General features: G+C 35.7%; 1 protein-coding gene across 5 annotated transcripts in view; it reads left to right on the top strand.

Annotated features, from left to right (window-relative positions):
• Positions 1-27,167, top strand: part of ank1a (ankyrin 1, erythrocytic a) — a 124,246-nt gene that overhangs the window by 70,588 nt on the left and 26,491 nt on the right. For 2 of the 5 annotated variants that reach the window (XM_052556628.1, XM_052556621.1), the window contains 32 exons: positions 238-423; positions 1,735-1,833; positions 1,910-2,008; positions 2,089-2,187; positions 3,332-3,529; positions 3,638-3,736; positions 4,138-4,236; positions 4,425-4,523; positions 5,416-5,613; positions 5,712-5,810; positions 7,878-7,976; positions 8,099-8,296; positions 9,009-9,107; positions 9,213-9,311; positions 9,438-9,536; positions 9,629-9,721; positions 9,829-9,901; positions 10,011-10,031; positions 11,388-11,484; positions 11,740-11,818; positions 12,688-12,800; positions 12,927-13,151; positions 13,232-13,386; positions 15,771-15,982; positions 18,645-18,849; positions 20,308-20,404; positions 20,542-20,770; positions 21,372-21,500; positions 22,205-22,324; positions 22,432-22,516; positions 22,661-22,735; positions 23,768-23,899. In XM_052556628.1, coding sequence (XP_052412588.1) covers positions 238-423; positions 1,735-1,833; positions 1,910-2,008; positions 2,089-2,187; positions 3,332-3,529; positions 3,638-3,736; positions 4,138-4,236; positions 4,425-4,523; positions 5,416-5,613; positions 5,712-5,810; positions 7,878-7,976; positions 8,099-8,296; positions 9,009-9,107; positions 9,213-9,311; positions 9,438-9,536; positions 9,629-9,721; positions 9,829-9,901; positions 10,011-10,031; positions 11,388-11,484; positions 11,740-11,818; positions 12,688-12,800; positions 12,927-13,151; positions 13,232-13,386; positions 15,771-15,982; positions 18,645-18,849; positions 20,308-20,404; positions 20,542-20,770; positions 21,372-21,500; positions 22,205-22,324; positions 22,432-22,516; positions 22,661-22,735; positions 23,768-23,899 — 4,009 coding nt within the window. Of the gene's footprint in view, positions 1-237; positions 424-1,734; positions 1,834-1,909; positions 2,009-2,088; positions 2,188-3,331; positions 3,530-3,637; positions 3,737-4,137; positions 4,237-4,424; positions 4,524-5,415; positions 5,614-5,711; positions 5,811-7,877; positions 7,977-8,098; positions 8,297-9,008; positions 9,108-9,212; positions 9,312-9,437; positions 9,537-9,628; positions 9,722-9,828; positions 9,902-10,010; positions 10,032-11,387; positions 11,485-11,739; positions 11,819-12,684; positions 12,801-12,926; positions 13,152-13,231; positions 13,387-15,770; positions 15,983-18,644; positions 18,850-20,307; positions 20,405-20,541; positions 20,771-21,371; positions 21,501-22,204; positions 22,325-22,431; positions 22,517-22,660; positions 22,736-23,767; positions 23,900-27,167 lie in introns of all 5 variants that reach the window. The other 3 variants (XM_052556623.1, XM_052556622.1, XM_052556620.1) reach the window with 2 other exon arrangements.

The raw sequence follows: 27,167 nt of genomic DNA, 5'->3' as shown, positions 1-27,167 counted from the left end.
GCAGCTTTAAGCATACTTTTAAATACTTAAGTACTTAGAAGTGCAATGTTTTTAGCCACTTAACTGCAGTTTATTAAAACCATACGTCATGTATAAACTTTTAACATTAAGCCAACAGAGATTGCAGACTTCACCTTAACCTGGCATTTTCACACAGGTTATTGAGAGAAATATGCATGTTCACATAAAAAAAAAAAAAATCTGAAAATATGTGTCTTGTGTTTGTCTTTCTTGCAGGATGGCTTTACCCCTCTTGCTGTGGCTCTTCAGCAGGGCCATGAGAATGTGGTGGCCCTGCTCATCAACCACGGTACCAAGGGCAAGGTCCGCCTTCCTGCACTGCATATAGCTGCCCGAAACGATGACACCCGGACTGCCGCTGTGCTTTTACAGAATGACCCAAATCCTGATGTCTTAAGCAAGGTTCGTGAAAACTGATGGTAAACCTTTTTATTGTTATTTTCATATTATACAATCTATGGTTCTACTATGACGTCACTTTGTAGGCCAATCGTTTGTTAGCATCACACTGGTTCCCTCGACAAAAAGCCAGTAGGATTTTTCCATATGTTATAGCAAAAAATAAGCTCTGTGTTCAACCATAGTTCATGAAACTTACACGTTTTTTTTTTTTTTTTTCATCAAGATATTCTTCACAAAATAATATAACTTTTATGAGTTTTGAAAACTAAATAAAAGTGCCAGAACTTAAAAGCTAAACTTATCGGTGCCAATAGCCCTTTGGATAGTGCGGCGACATATAGTGCTACTGCTCTAACGGTGACCCAAGTTTGATTCCCGCCTTGAGGTCTTTTGCCGATCTGGCTCCCCTCTGTCCTCCCAGTAATTTCCTGTTGTCTCTATACTGTCCCATATGAATAAAAAGGCATAAAAATAACAACAACAACAACAAAAAACTAAACTTAGGCTATAACCAAATGCTCACCTTCAACAACACAGCCACTATGCTTCCGGCAACTTTCCAAACTTATTTTTAACCTGTTCAATGAAAAGGATTTACACTGTATATGAATTTTAATCCATGCTATATTACCTTTTCATATAAATATGCATAAATAAAAAACTAGAGCCAAACTAAAACTGAAGTGAGATATTAATTATAAATATAGTGAATAAATGAAATAATCGTAACTAAAGGACATATGAAAGCACATATTTCAGTACATTTCAAAATAAGGTGTAGGCCTATTAAAAGTCAATAAATGATTAATATGAATTTTCTCATTAAAACCACATCTCCATGTACTATTCAGTAAAATTCTAGTGCATTTGATCTATAAAATAGCAGCAGAGCGAGCAAGTTTTTGGATATGGTAAGATTAAACTTGTTTTAACTGTTTTCAGGATTGCAATATTATTGTTTGATTTTTTTTTCTCAGCATATCAGAATGATTTCTGAAGGAATCATGTGACAAGAGTAGTGATACAGAACATTCAGCTTTGTGTCACAGGAATAAATTGTGTTTTAAAATATATTGAAATAGAAAGTAGCTATTCCAAATTGTCATAATGTTTCATTATATTTTGTATTTTTACAGTATTTTTAATCAAATAAATGCAGAAGAAACTCTTTTCAAAAACATGAGCAAACTTTTGAACAGTAGTGCATACAGTTGATGGATTTCTGCAAAGATAAAGCAATCAGAGTATCAACTGTATTTTACAAGGAAAAGTGTGCTAGTTACTAACTCAGTTTCCCATGATCCCCTGCAGACAGGCTTCACACCGCTCCATATCGCAGCCCACTATGAAAACCTGAATGTTGCCCAGCTACTCCTAAACAGAGGAGCTGATGTGAACTTCACGCCCAAGGTCTGTCTTTTAAATATTTCTACACTGAACCTCTGCTGTTTACAGTTAAACACAAACTAGTGTGGCCTTCTTTCAGAATGGGATCACGCCTCTACATATTGCATCCAGGAGAGGAAATGTTATCATGGTCAGACTTCTGCTGGACCGAGGAGCAAAGATTGATGCCAAGACAAAAGTATGTTTTAAAGCTACAATTCTAAGCTTTAATGACAGAGAATTTGTATATATATTGTTGTTCTTTCATTCTTATCACAGGATGAGTTGACTCCTCTTCACTGTGCTGCCAGAAATGGCCATGTGAGAATAATTGAGATCCTTCTGGACCAAGGAGCCCCAATACAGGCCAAGACTAAAGTAGGCATACACACAAAATTACATATAGCCACAATAAAGAAAGAAAGAAAGAAAGACCTTGAGCAACTTTGAATAATTGGAAGAAGAATTTGGTAGTGTATCAACCTCTGGTTCATATGGGTCTATTACATAAAGTTTAAGCTATTGTTCTTATGAGGCTTTTATTTAGTAAGAATTTCTCTATAAACCTGACATTTTTGGCTTTATTGTGTTTTATTTTATAAAAATCAATGCTTTAAATGAGAAGGAAATTGAAAGGAGTTACTGTACATATCTTGAATGACTTTTTGTTCTGATAATAAAATTTAAATTGACTGAAATTATTACTGAAACTGTGGTTCCCAATATACTGTGTCAGCATTGCAAATTTAATCAAATGCATTAATTAAAAACAACTTGAAAAATAATATTTAGGCTTAAAATTAAGATTTATGTATTTGAATTGCATATAAAATATCCATCTATTTGGACTCCACAGTTTTAACCTCAACAAACTAATAAACTCAATGTGATGCATATTTGTCAGTTTATAGTCAAAATGTGCTTCAATGAAACAGGTGAGAAATGGTTTAATATTAATAATCACATTTTTTAAATGCTTTTTTTTTTTCAATTTACTTTAATCAGTTCAATGTGAACTTTAATCAATGTGTTTATCACGAAACCAACTACATTTATATAGTTAGAAAAGTATAAAGGTGGTTAAAATATTGCTAGCTGTGGAACAATCAATATTCAGTTACTGTAGTTAAAATTTGAGATTGAAAATTCATTTATTGACAAAAAAATATATTCATCTGGTTACTGTGAATTTAAAATACATGCAATTTATTAGTACTTCTACAGAATTCTGACCCATCTCCTTTCTGTTTTATTGCAAAATATACATTACACTATTATACGTTTGCTTATGTTAAACTGTATAATCTAAATGGATGGATATTTTAGATGTAATTCAAATAAAATAATGGATAAATCTCAAATGAGGTAATAATATTCAACAATCTTAAAATACATCAAAAAGGTTATGTAAGACAGGACATCTAATAAGATTGGAAAAAAACCAAAACCCTACCTGACTGCCATGAATTTGAAAGAAAATACCGCTGGCAGCTCTAAATGTTCCCATATGTTCACTGCACAGAATGGTCTTTCTCCAATACATATGGCAGCCCAGGGCGATCATTTGGAATGCATCAGACAGCTCTTACAGTACAATGCTGAGATTGATGACATCACTCTCGACCACCTGACCCCGCTGCATGTGGCAGCACACTGTGGACATCATCGCATGGCCAAGGTGCTCCTGGATAAAGGAGCCAAACCAAACACCCGTGCTTTGGTTAGTACACATTTAAAAGCATAAACAACTAATGTATATGATAATATTGTTGTTTTTAAATACATATAAGCTGTTTGCTTACATATAAATATCTCATGACATGCTTAGAATGGCTTCACGCCACTCCATATTGCCTGTAAGAAGAACCACATGCGTGTGATGGACCTACTGTTAAAGCATTCTGCATCCCTGGAGGCTGTAACCGAGGTGAGCAATAGGATCATTTCACAGTCTAGCATAAATTAAGACAAAAAACAAGGATCAGAAGTGGGCCAAACATAAAACACATACAGTGGTCATTTATGATTGCATTTCAATTCATTTCAATTGGAGAGACGTAGCATTATATAATTTACTCACCAGTGGATCCATTTCAAGAAATGGGTGCCATTAGGAAGAGAGTCCAAACAGCTGATAAAAATGTCAATAAGTAATCCACACAATTTAGCAAATGCTCTTTTTTGGGGGGCGAAATATTCCCTTAAGTTGCATTTACTTTTTAATTTGAAAAAGGTCTAGTATAGAGATCTATGTAAACATTTCATGCAGCCATAGTTCAAGCTCTGACATGTTCAGTTCTCTGCGTCTGTTTGCTTTCTGTCCAACAGTCAGGACTGACCCCACTGCATGTGTCCTCCTTCATGGGTCATCTGAATATAGTGAAGATACTGATGGAAAAAGGAGCTTCACCACATGCCTCAAATGTGGTAAGCAATATCAAGAGTTATAGATGCAAACTGAAGTATGTCATGAGGCCACAAAAAACATTGCATTTCATGTTTTGAAAGCAACATTTTCTTTTACTTCTGATTGAATTTTATTTTCTGCAAGCTGTACTTGTACTGTAATCTTACTGTATGTGATCACATATCTGTATGTTAATGTGTATTTGTAGAAAGTCGAAACACCTCTGCACATGGCATCTCGAGCTGGTCACTGTGAAGTTGCTGAGTTCCTGTTGCAGAATGCAGCTCCAGTGGACGCCAAAGCCAAGGTGCATTTCATTTTCATTTCAGTTTGTTTAATTTAGTTTAACATTTAATGAAATGTTGGTTTGTTTTTACTGTATAAATGGGCTTTAATTAAAGCTTAGCCAAGCAAAATGAGAAAAACAATGCTGTTTAATTAATACAATAGTACACAGAAAACAGCAAAATAACCATGGCATTTATTAAAGTACATTTTAATTTTAGTCTATTTGAAAATCATTGTTTCCATTTTAAATCTGTTATTGTTCAAATGTCTAAAAGCAAATATTTCTCCCCATAGAACAAAATAAAATAAACAATTTTGTTTAAATAGTATTTCCAGTTGACACCATGGTGTTGATGTGCAAAACAAACACTGGATAACTTTACTGAACGTAGAAATTGTTGTTATATTCTTCTCCTTTTCTTACATAACAGAAAATATGATGCATGATTCAAAAAGACATCCCAACAAACATTAAGAGCTTTATGAGTTTTCTTCTTTATTTTCATATTATAGATATAATTTCGCTGTAGTTTATTGTGAAGTTAACTTGTAAAAAGCCCCAAACTATTGCATTGATCTACATTAAGTAACATTGTGGCTTATGACTACAGAAAATATATCTAAACATATTTCTTTATAATAAATAAAGACCATATAGCATACTCTGTATGAATTTAAGTTTATACAAATGTTTTTGTCTTTGGGAAAGTAAATCATTTTGATTAACCCACACAATATTATATCAATGAGGGAAAAAATATTTATGATGGTTTTACCTGCTTTAAATTCGACACTATAACAATGTCAATAAACATTTTCTCAATTTTTTTATTAATCTTTTTTTTTTTAAGTGTGTTTGTTTGAAATGCATCACTTATCGAAAACATGATATCAAGCTGTACTTCCTTTAGGATGACCAGACGCCGCTACACTGTGCCGCCCGCATGGGCCACGACGAGATGGTGAAGCTACTGCTGGAGCACAAGGCAAACCCCGACTCCACCACAACAGCAGGACACACTCCACTGCACATCGCTTCTCGTGAGGGACACACACAGACCGCCAGCATCCTACTGGACATGAACGCCCAGCTCACCAAAATGACCAAGGTACAGTGCCACCCAAAGTCAAGATCACCTGCTTATTGTATTAAAATGGTTGAAACTCTCTCTTGAAACCATAATGCTGTTTGATTGGTGCCATGCAGAAAGGCTTCACCCCCCTTCATGTAGCAGCCAAATACGGAAAGTTGGATGTAGCAGTGCTGCTTTTAGAGAGAGGAGCCAACCCAAACGCTGCAGGAAAAGTATGAATCAGCTGCACGCATGCATGTGTTTATATGTATTCATAGAATGTTATTCTGTTTGATGAGATGTTATTAGCATTAATGGTTGACCTAATGAGTAAACACACACAACCAAGTAATTAAAATGAAGTCGGCAACTATAATCTAATTACAATAATAACCACGTATATTAGCGACTTAAGAATATTAGTTCTATCTCTGTCCATTGACGAGGCTGTTGGTTGATTTTGAAACCAATCATTTTAAAATGTCACCACCCTTGTGAAAAAGTACGCTTTAGCATACTTTTAAAAAGAATACTTACCGTATTTTTTGGACTATAAGTCGCACCTGAGTATAAGTCACATCAGTCAAAAATACGTCATGATTAGGGATGGGTATCGTTAAGGTTTTAATGGTATTACTACTCTTACTGATACTGCTTAACGGTCCAGTACTTTAACGGTATTCTTATCGGTACTTTGTGTTGTGTTACTTTGTGTTGTGTTAGGCAGTCGAAAACTTTGCATTTCTCTGTCTGCACATAATGCACTTTTGAAAGATGCTTTGACAGATTGCTTGTGTTTCCGCCCTTACATGCAAAAATTTTGTTGCACTTATGACAACCAGCATTATGTGCATCAACTCTAGTGAAGTATAACCACACTTTTGGAACGTTTTGCTGTCTCCGCCATCGTCACTCTTTGTATTAAAAATTTCAGCAATGGATAAATGGATTTGCAGCACTAAAAACTGCTTTCAGTAGCACTGCTACTAAATTAATAAAAAAATCCACATACAGCTATCAGCTGTTCCTTCATCTTGGCTGAGCTTTCAATGTTGTTACTGAAAAAGGTGAGGAAGTTACATGACCTGTGGTGTGCTTGCGGCATTCTGAAAAGTTAAGATGTTTTTAACTCGATGTGTTGTAGACGCGCCTGGAAAAAAAACGAGCTTGTCACCGGATTGCTTCCATTGTGAGCGCTCATACCGCGTGCCTACATTTGAAATAACGAACTTGAGCGCGCGTGATATGTGAACGGCACCTTATGCATGTGCGTGCGCCACGCTCGTTCTTGTTGTGTGTGTGTGTGACTGATAGACAGCCTCCGCAGAGCGCATGACAGATCTCGCAGATCTCACAGACAAACGTCTTAATATGATCGCACATTAGAAATGTTTGGTGAGATAAAATGTGCACGATAACATTATTAAGCAAAAATACATAGTACACTAATTTTTTCCCCTCCAATACCGAAAGCAGAACCGATATCGTCAGATTTTACTGATTCTACGGTCTTTCATAATTTAGCCCCGGGGCCAGTTTAATACCGGGTTTCGGTACCCATACATATATAAGTCGCAATTTTTTAGAACCAAGAGAAAACATTACCATCTACAGCCGTGAGAGGGCGCTATATGCTGCTCAGTGTAGGCTACAGGAGCATTGAGCAGCATCTCTGGCAGCATAGAGCGCCCTCTCGCGGCTGTAGATGGTATGTTTTCTCTTAGTTCATTTCTCTCGGTTCGTCAAAGTAATTTTGATAAATAAGTCGCACCTGACTATAAGTCGCAGGACCAGCCAAACTATGAAAAAAAGTGTGACTTATAGTCCGGAAAATACGGTTATATGGAAATAATGTACTTAAGAGTGAAATTAATGTAGACACTTAATTGAATGTTAATTGCAATAAAAAGAACATTTAATAAATTTTACATTTATGTTACATGCAGTTAGCTGACCTTTTGTTCAGCTGAGGGCTTTTTAAACCCCTTAAGGGCATATGTATATACAATTTAGTAACTACTTCCATTGTCTTTGAAATAAAGGTCAAGTGTACTGATGAATGTACTAACAAGCATGTATGGTATATTAAAATATCCTTTAATGTCATTTTTGTTGAAACAGGTATGTATTAAATATTATATTATTATTAGTATATTAGTATATATTAAATATAATTCTAAAATGTAAAAATACAAATATAATATAAATTGTAAAGATTGTTTTATTAATTTTACTGTATCTATTGCATTTTCAGTTAATTCTATTGATGGTAGTGAAGTAAGACGTCTCCATCTTTATAGGTTGGACTCACACCGTTGCACGTGGCTGTCCATCATAACAACCTCGATGTGGTCAATCTTTTTCTCAGCAAAGGCGGATCACCACACAACGCTGCTCGGGTATGACACTATTTATCGCTCTGCTTCACACACTGAAAACACTATCAGTCTTAATCATTATTTGCGGTATTTTTTCTAGCCAGAAAGTGCATTAACCTGTAGCTAATTTTTTTTCTCCACAGAATGGCTACACTCCGCTCCACATTGCTTCCAAACAGAACCAGGTGGAGGTAGCGAGCAGTTTACTGCAGCATGGAGCTTCTCCCAATGCTGAGTCATTGCAAGGGGTCACACCGTTACACCTAGCCTCGCAAGAGGGCCAACCAGATATGGTGCTGCTGCTTATCTCAAAGCAGGCCAATGTAAATCTGGGAAATAAGGTAAGATTACTGCACTTCGATTTTTTTTTATCCTTTTATAAATCAAAGTTATCCCCCTTTCCAAAAGCAATTTCATTGATGAGAAGAGCAGCAACAAAACAAATTTATATTTTTCGAAGGGAGTATTTGCATGGCAGAAAAAAGATAAAGTTAAAGGAGTCAAATCATAAAGATTCAAATTTTTTCTTGATCAGTGCAGATAAAAGAACTTGACGTATAAAGTAAGGTACACTATTAGAGAAAAGGGAACAAAAGCTGACAATGTCCACTTTTGTACCTTATTTAGTGATTCATGCACTGCCTACTGATAAATGAAAGGCAAATGAAAAATGAAATGGCTTAATTTACTGCTCTTAGCTTTTGACGGATGGAGAGGTAAAAAAAAAAAAATTCTAAAAATTAATTAATTGCGCTTCTGTGTCAGATTGTAAAATTTGCACCTCTCTAAGATAGCTTAAAAAAGAAAATGGCAATTAATTTGAAAAATACATGCAAAACATCACACGTCAGTATGCAAATATTGCATTGACATTATGGTAACACACACAATTGTATTTGTTAACGTTAGTTCATGCATTTGTTAATATTAATGAATAACATCTTCATATAACGGTATTTAATGTTAATTTGTTAATATAGTAATGAATTTTTAAATTAATTTCTTAAAGTAGTTAATGCATTATATTGACACACGTCTCTTGTCTCTCCTCAGAGCGGACTGACTCCTCTTCACCTCGTGGCTCAGGAGGGTCATGTTGGCATTGCTGAAATACTAGTGAAACATGGGGCGTCTGTCTACGCTGCCACACGAGTAAAAGCTTGCATCTCTTACAATGAAACACAATGTTATTTTCTACAGAGTGTACATAATGATGCACATAAATATTGATGATAATCATGGTTGATTTCTCTTCAGATGGGTTACACTCCACTTCATGTGGCTTGTCATTATGGCAATGTCAAGATGGTTAAGTTCCTCTTACAGCAACAGGCCAATGTAAACTGCAAGACCAGGGTAAATGAAAGATTGGTTTTGCTTTGTTCAGCATTGTAAATTGTATCATTTTAAAATGACTGTAGATGTCTGCTATACCATGGAATACGTTTTTCCTTGAGTCTGTCCTCTTTTTGGGACTGATAGATGGGATATACGCCGCTACATCAGGCTGCTCAGCAAGGCCATACGGACATTGTGACGCTTCTCCTGCAACATGGTGCAGAACCAAATGAAATTACGTCTGTAAGAGCCCAACCTCTTTTAACTGATTACCATCATTTTAAAATATGTTAGACGCTGACAAATGCACGCAACAACATTTCCGTTTCTTGCAGAATGGCACGTCAGCTCTTGCCATCGCGAAGCGCCTTGGATACATCTCAGTCATTGATGTGCTCAAACTGGTCACTGAAGACACAGGTACTATGGTGAGTTGCAGCTTTCACAAAATTAATCTCATACAGTGGCTACTGTAAAATAAAAAAGACTATGTAGAAAGTTGTGTAATGTGTTGTAATGAAGATTTTCCTTTAAGAGCACCACAGAAAAGCATCGCATGAGTTTCCCCGAGACAGTTGATGAGATCTTGGATGTGTCTGAAGATGAAGGTAACTACAGCTATCGGTTTAATGTCATGCTTGGTTTGAGAGTTGTTAGCATAATAATTTATTTAAATTAATGGGCATTTAAGGAGCATCCTGCTTTTGGTTTTTCTAGGAATTGCACAGCTTTCGTTAGGTATGAATTTTCCTCTTTCTTCTTTGTGCGGTGACCATTGTCAGTGACTTCATTTCAAGCACACGCACACACACACACACACACACACACACACACACACAACAAACACTCTCATTCTCTGGTGCACTTTGAAAATGATAATGGATGTGTCATTAGCATGTGTGCATTGATGTATCTAACTGTTCCTGAACACTTAACTGTCCCACTAACCTGCTACATCTCCTTTTCCTTTTTTTGGTGAAGCAGCACAAGTTAGTTTAGTTCTCTCCGTAAAACAGTTATCATGCTCTGTGGTATAAATGAGTGGTGGTTCATGGTCAGTATTGGGGAACAATATAGTGTTTTTGTCTTTTTGTCCAGTAACATATTTATAAAGTTATTTGAGAAGCAAAACTGCCTAAGAACAAATTTAATTAGAGATATAGTCTCTGAAAGTGTTATCTTGTGCAATTTTGATTATGAAATAAATGTACAAGACAGAAATATTGAATATAAATATAACATTAACACATTATATGTATGCATTTGAGGTTTCTTCAGAATTTAAATTTGCTAAATCAGTGATTTTTTTTTTATTTTTTAGAATAAATATGTATTTATATAGAATCAACTTGTCATATAAAATCTGGTTTTATACTGTGGACGGTAATGCATTTCAGCTTCTTGTGTAACAAAGGATTTTAAAGGTTTTTAAAGATGTTATACTGTATGTTTCGTTGCAGCATGTCCATCACAAATCTTGCCCTTTTCTTCATTCTTACTCATATGCAGTCAGTGTTGGGGAGGTTATTGCAAAAAGTAATTAGTTATTACATGCTAATTGCTTTTTCAACATTGTAACAAAAGACTTTCGAACAGTAATCATGTCACGTTAACTTCTAAACAACTTTTGGACGATCAAAGGCCTACCAAATTGTCCCTTCACTTCTGTATTTGTTTCATTTACAGGTTTTTCAACTAGTTGAAAGGAATCGTTATCACTTTGTTCAAATAAATATTTATAGTTTAATGTTCATTTAGGTTATAAATTAATCATTGTTCATTAAAATTGTAAATGCAATGTAATGACAAAACAAAAGTAATTGTGACAGTGATTACTGAAAATTATTATCTCACTTCATTACAAGAAATGGTAATCTGATTACATTACCTTAAAAAAAAAGAACAGTGTTAGTACTATGGTACTTCTTTGTCACTGTCATAACATATTACACTCACTCAACAGCTCTCAGTCCATTTGTATCCTCTCCGTTTTGTCCAGTCAGTGTTCATTCAGTGTTCATTTCCAGTTGACAGCATGTTTTTAACTAAATCTTATTTTTTCTCTTTTGTTTTCTCATCCCCTCGTTGCGGCAGGCGAGGAGCTGCTGGGGAACGAAGGTGCCAGGTATTTGAAGATGGAGGACTTAAAGGATCATGATGAGGATTTCCTTTCCCCCAAGAATGTTCTAGAGTACGAGGGAGAGTCGCAGTAATGATGTTGAAGATAGTTCAGATTTAACAAGAAGAGACACATGTATAAAGTAGAGGGGAGCCAAATTCACAATGTTGCTGGAAGAAATTACCAAGAATGTTTCAAACTAGATTGAATAGAAAAGATCAGAGCCCAAACTGAGGAAAGTCCACCGTGATGAATAATAATGGGACTGGGGAACTGTCATTTACATATTCCTTTGTGTCAGACTTATTTCTAACTTGTGTTTCTTAGGAATCATTCTCCTGCTATTCCAAGGATCCCCTGTGTGTCTCCTGAAACAGTCATGCTGAAAGAACATGAACTGGAGCAGGTCAGTTTTTTTATTATATATATATATATATATATATATATATATATATATATATATATATATATATATATATATATATATATATATATATCAATTCCATTAAATTGATCAAATGTGACGGTAAAGAGATTTATAATGTTACAACAGATATCTATTTTAAATAAATGTTCTTTTGAACTTTCTGTTCATCGATTCTTTGATGAACAGAAAGTTCAAAAGAACATTTATTTAAAATAGATATCTGCAAAATGCATCACGGTTTCCACAAAAATATAAAGCAGCACAACTGTTTTTTACACTGATAATATGAAGAAATGGTTTTTGAACAGCAAATCATCATATTAGAATAATTTCTCAAAGATCAGGTGACAATGTTAACTAGACCAGCGATGGAGAAAATCCAACTTTAATCACGGGAATATTTTAAAATGTATTACAGTAAAAAACTTTTATTTTAAATTTGAATGTCTTACAATATTACTGTATTTACTGTCTATTTGATCAAATAAATGCAGCCTTTTTGAGCAGAAGCGTTTCAAAGACGATTACAAACCTTACGAAGCCCAAACTTTTGAATGGTAGTGTATGTAAATATGTTCCTATGTAAAAACATAGTAGTTACAGCCACCTAAAATAAAAGAGGCTCCACATCATAACGTTCTTTGAAGTACACTGGATTACCATATAATACCATGCTTATACAATTTTTTTTTTTTTTTTTTGGTTTTTACTTTTATCATGGTAGTATAGTTTGTACTGCATAAAGAAGAGTTTAGATACAATGGCATTACTGTCCACCAAAACACTTTTTAATAGCTATTTAAAATGTTTTTTTTTTTTTTTTTTTTTTTTTTACACATGTACAGCAGCACACGCCACTTCCTTTGGCCAAGGAGTATGATGAAGATTCACTGATCCCCAGCAGTCCAGCCACAGAGACGTCAGACAATGTCAGTCCAGTAGCAAGTCCCATCCACACCGGGTTAGTTTCTTGCCTCTGCCTGAAATATTGTGCACATTTTTGAGGAACTAGATACAGTAGATGACATTGAAATATCATGAATTCATTGATTGACGATGCATGGTCTTTGTCCTTGTGGTTCTGCAGATTCCTGGTGAGCTTCATGGTAGATGCTCGTGGCGGCTCAATGAGAGGCAGCAGACATAACGGCCTGCGTGTCATCATTCCTCCTCGTACCTGTGCCGCTCCAACACGCATCACCTGTCGCCTGGTGAAGCCGCAGAAGCTTGCCACACCACCTCCTCTGGTGGAGGCTGAGGGTCTCGCCAGCCGTATCATCTCTCTTGGTCCAGCTGGCATGCAGTTCTTAGGGTGAGGAAAGCAGTTTTGTAATAAAACAAGATCTATTAAACTGAGACTGCAAACTAACATGACTCCCTTTGCTCCTGAAGGCCTGTGATTGTAGAGATTCCCCATTTTGCCGCGCTTGGTCGGGGAGATCATGAACTAGTCGTCTTGAGGAGTGAGGACGGATCAGTCTGGAAGGAGCATCGTGATCGATATGGTGACGAGGTCCTGGAGACCATCCTCAATGGCATGGATGAAGGTGTGTACTCATTCTTGCTGTAATTTGAAGTTATATAGATTAGGTTATACTGTATTGACAGTTGCAGATTTTGTTTCATTTTGATCTCTATAAGCAATAGTTTACCCAAAAATGTAAATTTGCTGAAAATGTACTCACCCTCAGGCCATCCAAAATGTACATGAGTTTGGTTTCTTCATGAGAACAGATTTGGAGAAATTTTGCATTTCATCACTTACTCATCAATGGATCCACTGCAGTGAATGGGTGCCGTCAGAATGAGAGTCCAAACTGCTGATAAAAACATCACAATAATCCACACGACTACAGTCCATTGATTAACATCTAGTAAAAATTAAACACTGCTTGTTTATAAGAAATCCATTAAGACATTTTTTTTTTACTTCAGACTATTACTTCTGGCAAAAAAAAAATATGAATCCTCTATCCATAGTATTGGTTCATCTAGTGAAAAAGTCATCTCATCTTAAAAATGGATTTGTTTCTTATAAGCATGCAGCTTTTCTCCTCACAAGATAATAATTTATCGACCTGGGCTGCGTTTCCCAAAAGCATCGTAAGCCTAAGTTGATCGTAAAAACGATCGTACGATTGATCTTAATATTACGGTCTGTTTCCCAAAAGCATCGTAGCTTAAGTAGCACTTGAAAATCTTCGTAGATCTACGAGTGCTCTGGAGTAATCGTACATTCCCAAGTGCATCGTAAAAAGACAGATTTATGAGGACACCTGCAGGACAACCGGCAGATTACACTTTTATCTAGATTTAACACACTGCAACGCGAGTAATATAATAATATTTTGATTGTATTATTGTACACTTTATTGTACTCGTTTTTGTGTTTACATGAATTTATAAATGAAATAAAAAAAAGGGGAAAACAAGATAAAAAACACATCTAAATTAAATTAATGAACAAAAGAACTGAATGAACTGAAGATGGAGGCTGTGGCCTGGGAGGGTTTTTTGGAGAACTAGGAGATGGTAGGTGCTCGGAGATGGCAGATGAAACTGATGGTTCCTCTGAGCATGAAGGACCTGACTCAGGTTCAGGCTCAGGCTCAGGTTGAGTTAGGGTCCACCACCTGTTTTTTAAATTGCAGTCCTCTGCAGTGCCCTCTTCCTTGTTGCCAGGCTTGCAAAATCCTGCCACTTCTTGCGGACCTCCTTCCCTGACCTTTGAACACCCCTGGTTGCAGTTAGTTCGGTAGCAATGTCCTCCCAGATGTTTTGTTTTTCTTTATTAGTATGGTGTCCTTTAAATCTGGTTAAAATCACATCTTTGTTTTTCTCTATCTCCTCTAAGAGGACATTAATTTCATCCTTTTGAAAGGTATCTTTTCTTGTTTGTTTTTTGTTCAGCCATTTTGTCAGTGTCTCCGCCTGTATGTAGGTGCTTTATAAAGACTTGATTGTCTTTATTGGTAATCCAAAACAGATGACAATTATTAGGTTAAACGTTCAGAATACGATTCCATATAAGGTTAAATTTCAGCACTTCGCGAATGGACAGCGACTCGTAAGTAGCACGTAGAGCGCGTTCTCGCGCGTTCATGTTAAGTGCATTTTTGGGAAACGCTCGTGGAATTGCTGCGAGCGTTCGTTAGTTTGCACGTAGAAAACGCTCTTAAGAGCTAAGATACATCGTTATCGGGAAACCCGGCCCAGTGTGGTGCGGATTACTCATGGATAATTGTGATGTTTTTATCAGCTGTTTGGACTCATTCTGATGGCACCCATTCACTACAGAAGATTCATTGGTGAGCAAATGATGTAATGCTACATGTCTTCTTTCCATGAAGAAACAAACTATATCTTGGATGGCCTGAGAGTAGGAGTACATTTACAACTGATTAAAAAAAAAATTGTCCCTGTGACCCTGAACCACAAAACCAGTCTTAAGTTGCACAGGTATATTTGTATTAATAGCCAAAAATACATTGTATGCTTCAAAATTATTGATTTTTCTTTTATGCGAGAAATCATTAGGATATTAAGTAAAGATCATGTTCCATGAAGATATTTTGTACATTTCCTACCATAAATATATCAAAACTTAATTTTTGATAAGTAATATGCATTGCTAAGGACTTCATTTGAGCAGCTTTAAAGGCAATTTCTTTTTTCAATATTTAGAATTTTTTCACATTATCAGATTCCAGATATATTGCAATAGTTGTATATCGGCCAAATATTGTCGTGTCCTAATAAACCATGATTCAATGGAAAGCTTATTTATTCTGCTTTCAGATGATGTAAAAGTCTCAGTTTAGAAAAATATCCCCTTATGGTTTTATGGTCCAGGGTCACAAATGTACAGTGCATATGATGTACTTTCAGTGAATTGTGATGATTTTGTCTCATAACGTCTTTCTCTATTAAGACCTTGAGAGTCAGGAGGAACTTGGGAAGAAAAGAATCAGGCGCATCATTTCGACCGACTTCCCGCTCTACTTTGCCGTGGTTTCCCGTATCCAGCAGGAGAATGATCTGATTGGCCCAGAAGGGGGTTATCTCACCAGTAAGCTGGTGCCCATGGTCCAGGCCAGTTTTCCTGAGACAGCTGTCACCAAGCGTGTCCGTCTCGGACTCCAGGTGAGATGGGAAGATGATGAGGAGGAAGATGTGATGGAAAATGGAGGAAGCTTATCTCCTGCATATTATCATAATGTATCTGACAGCTTTTAGTTTTTGTTGTTTTTTTCTTGTCTGGTCATGAGACACATCAAACGTGACAAAACATCTCATCTTTCATCTCTCAAAATGAAATATGGGCTCAGCTAATTTAACCTTGTTTCTTTGGAATGTATGTGAATGAATGTAATTTTGTAAGTTTTTTAGATCTTTATGATTGAGCTTGATGATGGTAAAAATGAATGATGAGATATGGTATAGTATGTGATGGCATGCTATCGCTCTACTTCCTGCTTAAATTAAACATAGCTTATTTCTACAGATGAACATATACAGACACGTTTACAGTGCAGTAAAAAGTAGTGCATGAAAACAGCAAAAGTTGAGAATTGATAAAAGATTTGCAGGTTTTGATTGAAGAAATTGTAAGTTGAGGAGGATAAAAGACATGGAGGTTGAAGCTCATTAAAATTGAGAAAACATTTTCTATCAATTACAAATATCTGAAGCACCTTATAAACACAAACTTTCATAAGACAAATTGTCTTACTGAATTACTGTACTAAATTTTTATTCGATTTTTTTAAACATTATTAGCTACACAAACATATATTTTTTTAATTTAAATGCAGTTTTATATTTTAAATGTCAAAACTTAGAACTTAGAATGAAATGATTGTGCAGGACTCATGAATGTGTTTATTTCTGTTTTCTTTGGCCTGCAAGTGTAACAACCCATACCAAAGCTGATTTTTTTTCTTGTTTTTAACCTATCATTTGTTTAATAATCTGTGTCATTTGTTACATTTATTATTATTCTTTTTTTTTTATTCATTTTTGTTGTTTCTTCTTTTTGATAATTGACCTAATAATTGAAAACTCCCCTTGTGCTGAATTCTAACCAGTTCATTTATAATTTTTGTGTTTTTTAAAACGCTGGATGTCAGGAAGTCAGTTATTTTGAGGTGGCAAAACATTTAATTGACCTTAATAGTTCATATATTTTGCCGCAATAATGTGCAGAAGTATTTTTCAGTTTTCTTTGAGATGTTTCTCATATTCTTGGAAGATTTCTCAGGTCGGTTCAATGACACTGACTGGCACTGACCACTGATTCTTAACAGAACTTTAAATGTTGGACCATGATACACTATATACCAAGCTCTATGAGAAAGACTTTCTGTCTAATGTTGCTCAGTTCCTCCTCTCCTGATCCGACAGTGTGAAATAAATATGTTCTGAAAGGAATAGTTCTCCCCAAAATGACAATTTGCTGTTAATTTGTTCACCTTCAGGCCATTCAAGATGTAAGTGACTTTTTGTCTTAAAAAAACATTTTTGCCATGGTGATTAGTGATTCAATAAATGCTAGCCTGCAGCTACCCGTATTTAAGAATATAAAAGCATATCAGAGAACACAGAATTAATGTGGCTTGTGGCTTCTGGCAAAATATTGAGGTCTTATTAAGCAAAACGTTTTTGTAAACATCTTTGTAAGAAACAGAACATTATTTACAACATTATTGCCTGTAATCCATAACCTCAGGCAAATGAGGAAATTCTATTATTTTCAGTGAACCCTCATTTTACATAAAGTGAAACTATAAAAACTTACATTTTGCCCCTTCATTGGAGTGCTTGGTTCACACATGTGCATACCAAAGGCTGAGTTCTACGGCCCGAGGCTAACTGTTCTCGCATTCAGTAACTGTTGGAGGAAGTGGAGCACTAAATGAGTTAATGCATTATGCGATCAGATTCACTAGTATTTCAGCTAATTTCGAGTCGGAGTGAGTCTGGGGCGTCCAAAAGTGAGTTTTATTGAGTAACATAGATCTGTGCTTTTCAAGCCGCAAACTGTTCGGAGCATGTGCCTGACGCTCCAGATTACAGGTAATAAGGTTCAGTTTCTTGTAAAGATTAATCATTTCACTCCATAAGACCTCAATATATCATCAGGAGCCATGGGTATTCATTTTGTGTTGCCTGTATATGCTTTTATTGATGGCAGCCACTAAATTACATTTTATGAATCCCTAAGGACCACAGTTTCATCAAAAATCTACTGTTCCTCTTATGAAAAAATGCACCTATAATATACTGGATGGCCTGAAGGTGAGCATAAATAAATAACACATTTATTATAATGAACTGCACACTCAAAGATCTTCAAAAGCTTTACAACAATACAGGGTCAACTTGTTGTGTCTGTGTCTTGTACTGCAAGTAAATTAATTTTGCACCAGCATTGACTCAATAATGTTTGTAACTCTATTTTCAGTTAATAAATAAGACTGACTGACAAGTTAAATTTGGTGTCTTGAATTGCATTGTGCAGTAATTGCAATAATAAGAAACCAGAAATATATTGAGATCTTTTCTGTCTCTTCTTTTCCCTGATTTCTCTCATGAAAATTTGTTTGGTACACATTTCCACGCTGAATCTCCCTCTCATTCATTCATATGTAAATATGAATGCATTGTTCACGCTGCCAAATCTATTTCTTCTGACTTTCATTCCATGTTCTTCTCTCTCACCTTTGCTCTTCCCCACCCCTATCTTTTACTTTGTGCTCTACCACTCTGTCGTGGTCTCTTCTCCTCCTCCATCCTCGGCACTCAGGCACAGCCCGTCCCTGATGAGCTGGTGGCCAAGCTTCTAGGGAACCAAGCCACATTCAGTCCTGTCGTGACTGTAGAGCCTCGTCGACGTAAGTTTCACCGTCCCATCGGCCTGAGGATTCCACTGCCTCCTTCCTGGAGGGAAAGTCCACGGGACGCTGGCGAGGGCGACACCACCAGCCTCCGCCTGCTCTGCAGTGTCATCGGTAAAAAAAAATTACATTGGGAAAAAAAAAAATTCTTGTAAAAATATCGAATCATCCTTTAAGCAGATTTTCTTTACGTTAATGTGTTTTAAGTTTATTTTTCTTGCCCTATTAGAAAATAGAAAATCTTTCTTCTTTTTTTCTGATTTATGCAATTGTGTTATTCTTAAAGATGCAGTCGGTAACTTTTGATGCTCTTGCATTGAGGGAGCGGTAAGAAACAACCAATCAGAGCTGTGGTCCGTAACTTATTTTTTTGTTCAAAGTATACAAAATGTATATAATAAGCGAGTACGCCATGAATCAATTTTCCAAACCGTGTTTTTGGCTTGTCCTGAATCACTAGGGTGCACCTATAATAAGTGTTTATATTCTGACTATTTTAGATTGCTTCGGGGATACCGCGGCGGAGTAACCCAGTACCTTTGTGATTCTTCATAGACATAAACAGAGAGAAGTAGTTCCGGCTACGATGTTCTTCCGCAAGACGCAAGCAGTTCTGTTTATTAACCGCTAGAGCGTCAAAAGTTACCTACCGCAGCTTTAACTAAAACATTTAGGAAACAGTTTTTGTCCATGGAAAAGATAAATAAAAGAAAATGTAAATACTACATGAAAAAAAACACAACTCTAAAAGAAAATGAAAATTAGAAAATGACTGAAATAACATTTTTAGTACTAAAATTCAATACAATACTCAACAAGTACTCAAACTACAATACAAATAAATCTAAATATACATATTAAAAACAATAAGGAATAAAAATGACAAAAATGCTAAAACTTAAAATCAATTGAAATCTAAAAAATATATTTAACAAAATAAATTTGACATTAATAAATACTATAATGCTATAACTAATAATATATAGTAACAAATTCTACAGTTCTATATGAATAGTAATAATATTGTAAGTCGATAAGAATTTTCCTTCTGGATAATCTCATTTTAGGATATTTAAATATTTTTACTGTCAAACGAGAAAAATACTGATTGGGAAAATTAGTTTATATCATAATTACAAATATATAGGAAATAGGAACAAGTTCAAATTGGTGAAATTATTTGCTTTAATGTTAATATATTTCTTATACCAGTATAATGTGCGCATACAACTAAGGAAGCTGTTCATAGACTAAATAATGAGGATGTGGTGCTTTAAAATATTTGTTTTCAAGATGAAGAAATAAAAGAGACTTCCTTAGAAAATGTTGAGCAAAGAAAAAAAAATTTTTTGCTATTCCGTCCATTCGGAAGAAATTCCATTATTAAAGAAATTACACTGCTCAGCAATTGTGCAAGAGTGATCAATGTAAGCATTAGGTTTTCAAGGTTAAAAAATATAAATTTATCATAATTTACCCAGAATGATCAAATACTCCTGAGCAAGGTTCTTTTTTTAAAAACCTTTAAAATAAAGACACTGAAAATCTATTGCATTTCTCTACATTGCATAGGTGGCACTGCTCCAGCTCAGTGGGAAGATATAACTGGCACCACCAAACTTATTTATGCCAATGGCTGTGCCAGTTTCACCACCAATGTCTCTGCCCGGTAAGTATCATAACCTGTACATCACGTGTTAGGTTATTTCAGAAGTTCTCGATGTGTGTGGTCTTCACAGCAGTATGTTATTATTCAACCTTGGTCATATTAAAAATGTGACTCAGATCTGTTTTGCTCTCCCACAGTTTCTGGCTGGCAGACTGTCCTCGGACTGCAGAGGCCGTGTCCTTTGCCAACCTTCTGTACCGTGAGCTGTCAGCCGTGCCGTACATGGCCAAGTTTGTAGTTTTTGCAAAGATGAATGAAGCACGGGAGGGTCGACTCCGCTGTTACTGCATGACTGATGACAAAATGGACAAAACCCTGGAGCAGCACGAGAACTTTACTGAAGTGGCTCGCAGTAGAGACATCGAGGTCATATGATATAGTGTGTTACAGACTTCATATAGACGATACAAAATAATGCATTTATTGTTTTTTCGTCCATGTGTTTATAGCAACTGCTGTTATTTCTACAGTAAACTATTTTTTAAATTAAAACCTAAAACAGCATCTGAAAGAACAGGGAAATCTATTTTAATTGAAGTCAGTGTGAAATAAAAATGCAACCTATTAACTTCAACTCACATTCTTGGTCTTTCTGTACGTGATTTGTTTACTCCAAACTAAAGTACTAACAATAATAATTTATCATATAAACATAGTAACTCACTCAATTTGGATGCAGAAGCAATTTACTTTCAGAAATTGTGAATTATTTTAAAAAAAAAATAGTTCTCCATAACCATACGCAAACTTGCACCTTCTGGAATTAAAACAGGTTTTTCATAATTCAGTCAAATTCAAGCTAACAGTTTTTTGTTTTTGTTTTTTATCTCTTTGAATATTCTTAAATATAAAAATTACAGAACATTACAGAAGCAAATGTGTTGTTAATGATGTTTCGCACTGACTTTGCTAGATATTATCAAATGTTTAATTTAAGCTGCATCTTCTGGTTCCGTGTGTTCTGTAGGTGATGGAGGGAATGCCGCTGTATTTGGAGTGTTCAGGAAACTTGCTTCCCATAAGGAAGGCAGCACAGCAGCCCCGCTGCTTCAGCTTCCAAGCCTTCAGGGACAACAGACTGCCTGTGTCTGTCAAGGTAAAGTCTTCACAGCCAGTTACAGTACCTTTACCTTATTTCCTCTAAAATATATTATTTCACCGATAGTGAACTAGAATCTAGATTAGTTTATCTTTTTTAAATTTGGAGAAATGTAGTATTACATCACTTGCTCAACACTGGATCCTCTGCAGTGAATGGGTGCCGTTAGAATTAGAGTCCAAACAGCTTGAGTCTTAAGTTATGTTATAATTTTCTGAGACACTGAATTTGGGATTTTCCTTAGTTGTCAGTTATCATCATCAAAATTAAAAGAAATAAACATTTGAAATATATCAGTCTGTGTGTAATGAATGAATATAAAATACAAGTTTCACTTTTTGAATGGAATGAGTGAAATAAATCAACTTTTTGATGATATTCTAATTATATGGCCAGCACCTGTATAAATATACTGTGTATATATATATATATATCAAGGTCATGAAAATTATTTTATTTTCATGACCTTGATATATATATATATATATATATATATATATATATATATATATATATATATATATCAAGGTCATGAAAATAAAATAATTATATCATGAAAAAAAAAAAACATGACTACAGTATATTTCCAGAAAGGAGACACTGCGTGATGAATAGTTTTCTTTAATATTTCTGAACAAATAGTTGTCTTGGTATATGTTGGTATATATTTTGGTTTATCACCCTCTTTCTCCTTTCCCCAGGTGAGGGACAGCAGTAAAGATCCCTCTGGTTTGTTGTCTTTCTTGCGCAAATCAACCAAATACGAAGATAGTCAACATGTGTTGTGCAACCTCAACGTAACCATGCCGCCTTGCATTAAGGTACCATGTCAAATGTTGATATGTTTACATTTCCTACACAAAAAGATACTCACATATATAGTTAAATCTACAGCTGTTCTCTAACAGTGTTTATTTCTTTATAACAGATTATAGGAAGTGATGAGCGAAGGAGAACTCTGACTCCTTTAGCTCTGAGGGAAAGATACAGTGCTCTAAATGAACCAGCCATGGGTAAGATTGCTCCCACACTGACATCTCCTGCATGTTAAGCCCCCAAATCTCATACAACCTTTGCCTGACCCTGCTTTAAATAAGATGTGAGCTGCAGCATCAGATTGCTGAACTCTTGAGCCAATGATGGTCTGGTTTCTGCAGCATCACTGAGCGCCATGGAAAGGATGGAGTTAAAGATGGCTTTAATAGCTGAACAGCTAGGCCTGAGCTGGGCTGGTGAGTGTGAGGTTTTGAATGCACTTCTTTTGCTTAACAAGCAGAATGCTTATCTGGTCATGTCTTGTCAAGGCATATCTGAATGTTATTTCTCTGCTATATATAGAATACAAAATGTTTTGACAAGTCATTTACTTTAAGGTCAAAATTTACCAAAGCTCAAGAACATTTCACAATGTCTAGTATGTGCAGATGAGATTAAATACGGACTACCATTGACTTATTTTTTATTTTTTTTGGCTTTACAAAAATATTATTATCTTTTATCATACTAGGGACTTCATATGGAGGCCCATTCATGCAACGTAATAACCAAGTGATGAATTAATGGATATATCAATACATTGATTAAATTAGTAAATCTATTGCAATCCTTTTGCAGAGTAGTTACATAAATTAACATTTAAAGAAGATTTAACATTCTGTGTATTAACTAAATATATTCTAAATACAAAATGTTGCAATGATGAGAGAATTAGAAGGAGGCATGTCAAATCATGTCATATACTTCTATATCATAAATGCAAATAAATGCACCTTTTTCTTATTTGACTGCAATTTCATTGCCTGCAGTTTTTGTCAATAAACCCGCTCCTGCCTTCACTTAATTTGCATATGCAAATTTGAACATATTTTAAACTTGCATATTCAAGAAAAGTGGAGCATAAATACAGCACTACAACATGAATCTATGAGGAAAAAATAAAATAAATGCGCGCTGCTTTCAAAATGTTCGCTTTGTCTACTTGTTTTTATTTTGATTGCTGGATCGGATTGCTGATCCATAGTTTGATTGTTGAATCATTTACTTTTTGTTTTATGCATCTGTGTATTCACCAATTTATATAATTCATATTTGATTGATATTGATTTGTCAATTTGTTATTATAATAGCCTTTTATTGAGTGGCACAAATATTGCCCTCATACTTAAGCAAATTATAATTTAGTCTAAAATTAGTGATTTAATGGTAATTAAGGAACATATTAATTCATTCCGGGGTATAATGCATCATATCTAATTCCTGTGCAGAGCTGGGACGTGAACTGCAGTTTAATGTAGATGAAATAAATAAGATCCGTGTGGAGAATCCCAACTCCCTTTTAGAGCAGAGCTCAACATTGCTCAACCTGTGGACCACACGAGAGGGGAAGAAAGCCAAAAGTAAGTGACATAATGTCCATTCACAATGATCTTAAGAATACCTAGATTATTTTTGAGCAAATGGAACCTTAATATTACTTCTAATACGCTTTGGAGAAAAGCGTCTGCTAAATGCATACATTTAACATTTTAATTTAATTAAATGTATTCATCTGTCTCATGTGACGTAACTATATGAACATGCTGCCATATTTGTTGCTATAAGTATCAGCATCAGCATTTAATGTGCAGTACTATGGTATTCAACAAAGGTAGCTAAAGTTTTGTTTCTCTTTATAAAACTTTAGCAGATTAGCAGTCTTGCTGTGCTTTAGGCCCCTTCCTCTTATCATGCAGTCTCCTCTCTCTAACCACGCTCTACCTTCTCATCTTACCAACGCTTTCCATGCCCCCATATCTGAACCCTTTTCAAATCAGAGGTAGAAATAACTGTTGTTGAATTAAGAGGGTTTCATGTCACTTTATGGCTGCACCCCACTTGTTGAGATAATAATGTGACATTGATTGATTGTTTTTGCTTAAAATATCAGTGATTAGGTCTGATGTCAATAGCCCCATTTGGACGGTAATTGTTTCTCATGTGGACGTCTGTAATAAAACTCATGGATTCGGATGGCGATTTATACACAGCAGAAGAAGTCTGTGATCCAGTGAACACAGGAACATGCTGCTCATGTGGTCAGTCGCATTATTGTCCAGTGTAAATAAAATGTTTGTGGAAGAAAAATATCTGCATTCTAGATTCAGACGGCAATAAAATAACAGACTAACCCCTGTAAATGCTGGAAATTGCTTATGTACCCATGAGAAACAGTTACTATTCGATTCAGGCTGAGGAAATGAAAAATGTTTTATTTCAATCTAAAATGATTTTATTAATAATTTGGGTAGGATATCCCACCAAAAAATGCTTGGTTACAGAATCACCATGAAGAACGATCTGCTTTTGTGATATGTGTGTTTTCCTGAGGAGGAACCAGGCTCAGATCAGAGCATGACAGTAATTGTCAGTGTTCTGTCAGTCAAATAATTTCAATACAGACAGTCTGTGGGTATTGTGTTTTTGTACGACTGTACTTGAGGATCTTTAAGCATGTCTTTAGGCAGTGAGAATTGCCTATATCCATATAAAGTTGGCCAGCATCCCGATTCTTCTTCAGAATTTCGCTCTTCAAGACTCACTCTTCAAGCTCTTGATTGCTAGTGTATAAGGAAAATTTTTATAAAAAAATGAGGAAGCACTGAGGAAATCATTCAGTTACCAGAAAGTTGTGATATTTGTGTACTTGTGTACAGCTCATTAGAAGACACTCCAAGACCTGAATTGAGTGTGTTATACAAATGACACATTCAAAATGTGCAGTGTTGAAGGGATCCAAAAACAAGTTTGGGAATCATTCAATGTACCCAGACTGCTATTGCTTGTGGTGTAGAAGTGGTGCAATGAGTCTCCTAACTGCCCCAGTCGAATGACAGTTGTAGAGGACTAGGCCCAGTCAGCTAAATTAAATGCACAGCTTACTCTTCCATGCCTTATTCCTTCCCAGTCCAAGCAGGATAGCGGGGACTGCAACAAAGACGGATACCTACATTGACAAGTGCTTGTGTGAGAGGGTTATGAGAGGGCTGCAATTTTATATTAAAAGAGTACAAAGACATTTTGATAGGTCATAACTTCTGGAGAAAAATAGAGCAGATGCTGGAAAGCACATATGTGGACCACTTACATTTGTGTACTTTGAAAGGCTATGTGTACAACTGTGCACGTACGTTAGCAAATGTGTAAAAAACATATACTTGGACCTGCGTACCATGCATTGTGGTATTCTTGTAAATGTGCATTGAAGACTGACACAGAAGATAAATTGTTGAATAAAGTCATTATTTTTGTTTTCATTTGTGCACAAAAAAGTATTCTCAAAGCTTCATAAAATTAAGCTTAAAACACTGATGTCACATGGACTATTTTAACGATGTCCTTACTACCTTTCTTTACATTGAACGTGGTAGTTGCTGTCTATGGAGGGTCAGAAAGCTCCCAGATTTCATTGAAAATATATTTATTTGTTTTCTGAAGATGAATGAAGGTCTTTGGGTTTGGAACAACCTGAGAGTGAGTAATTAATGACAAAATATTCATTTTTGGGTAAATGTTTTCCTTTAAAGCTTATCTTATCACTAGGCACCTACCAGGTAAATCCAGGCAACAGTCTGCCTGTTGCACACTTCTAGTGCCATCTCACCATTCTTCCGCACCTCAGCCCCACCTTATGGGTATAGACAGCCCCCAATCGGCATTCCCTACAGTGTATTAAGAGGAGTGAAGCCAGTGATAGCTTGCCCTTACTTCCCACTTCCAAAGTTCTTTGGGTAAATATTAGGCCCTATTCCATCAGCCTCACAAGTTTTTGTCAAAGTAAAACTTCCCAAAGCAAGAACACTGATCACTGCCACACTGGTGCACATCCTACCTTTGAATGTTTATCTTGGAGGGGTTACATGGTTTGCAAAATGCTGAAACTGTAAAAAAAAAAAGACCTTGCCTGAAAGAGAACAACTCTCAATGAAACTAGAAAAACACAGACAATTAAGAGTGAAAAATGGGCTGCTGACTAACTTCATACAGGTGTGGGGCTCCCAGTGTTGTTAGGTGAAAATTAGAAAAAACTCACTGGTCAAATGACTTTGTACTCTCCTACTGTATATAGCATTGACTTTATGGGCCCTATAATACACACCGCGCAATGCGACATAAGGCACAGCTCAAGTGTGTTTGCTAGTTTCAGCCCAGCACTGTTCGCATTTTCCCATCCAGCGCCATGCCGTTTAATTAGCAAATGAATTTGCTTTCAATTTTGCCCTGGTCTAAAAAAGAGGTGTGTTCAGGCGCATTGCTGGCACATTGCTATTTTAAGGAGCTGAAAATAGACTGCGCCATAGACCAACTCAGTCTGGTCTAAAGTCTGGTGCAATGTTTTTTATTTTTTTATTTAAGGAGCGTACACGCTGCTTATTAAACACAGGGACACACAGCAGCACACAAACATGCCAAATATTCCAAATAAAAGGATTGCAATGCGTAAGATTTTTTTTTGTTTTTGTAGGCTTTTTTTTTTTTTGTATATATATTTATGCCTACTTAGGCCATTTGCTCGCACACAAACAGCTCTGTTTTATCTCGGAGATGCGTTCTGTCTTTGCACTTGCCAAATTCCACTGTGTAAATAGCAAATCCGTCATGGCATGAGCGCAACTGGCTCTTAAAGCG

The sequence above is a fragment of the Carassius gibelio genome, chromosome B5 (assembly GCF_023724105.1).
Source record: "Carassius gibelio isolate Cgi1373 ecotype wild population from Czech Republic chromosome B5, carGib1.2-hapl.c, whole genome shotgun sequence".
Lineage (NCBI taxonomy): Eukaryota > Metazoa > Chordata > Actinopteri > Cypriniformes > Cyprinidae > Carassius > Carassius gibelio.
This window is presented reverse-complemented; position numbering and strand designations above follow the sequence as displayed.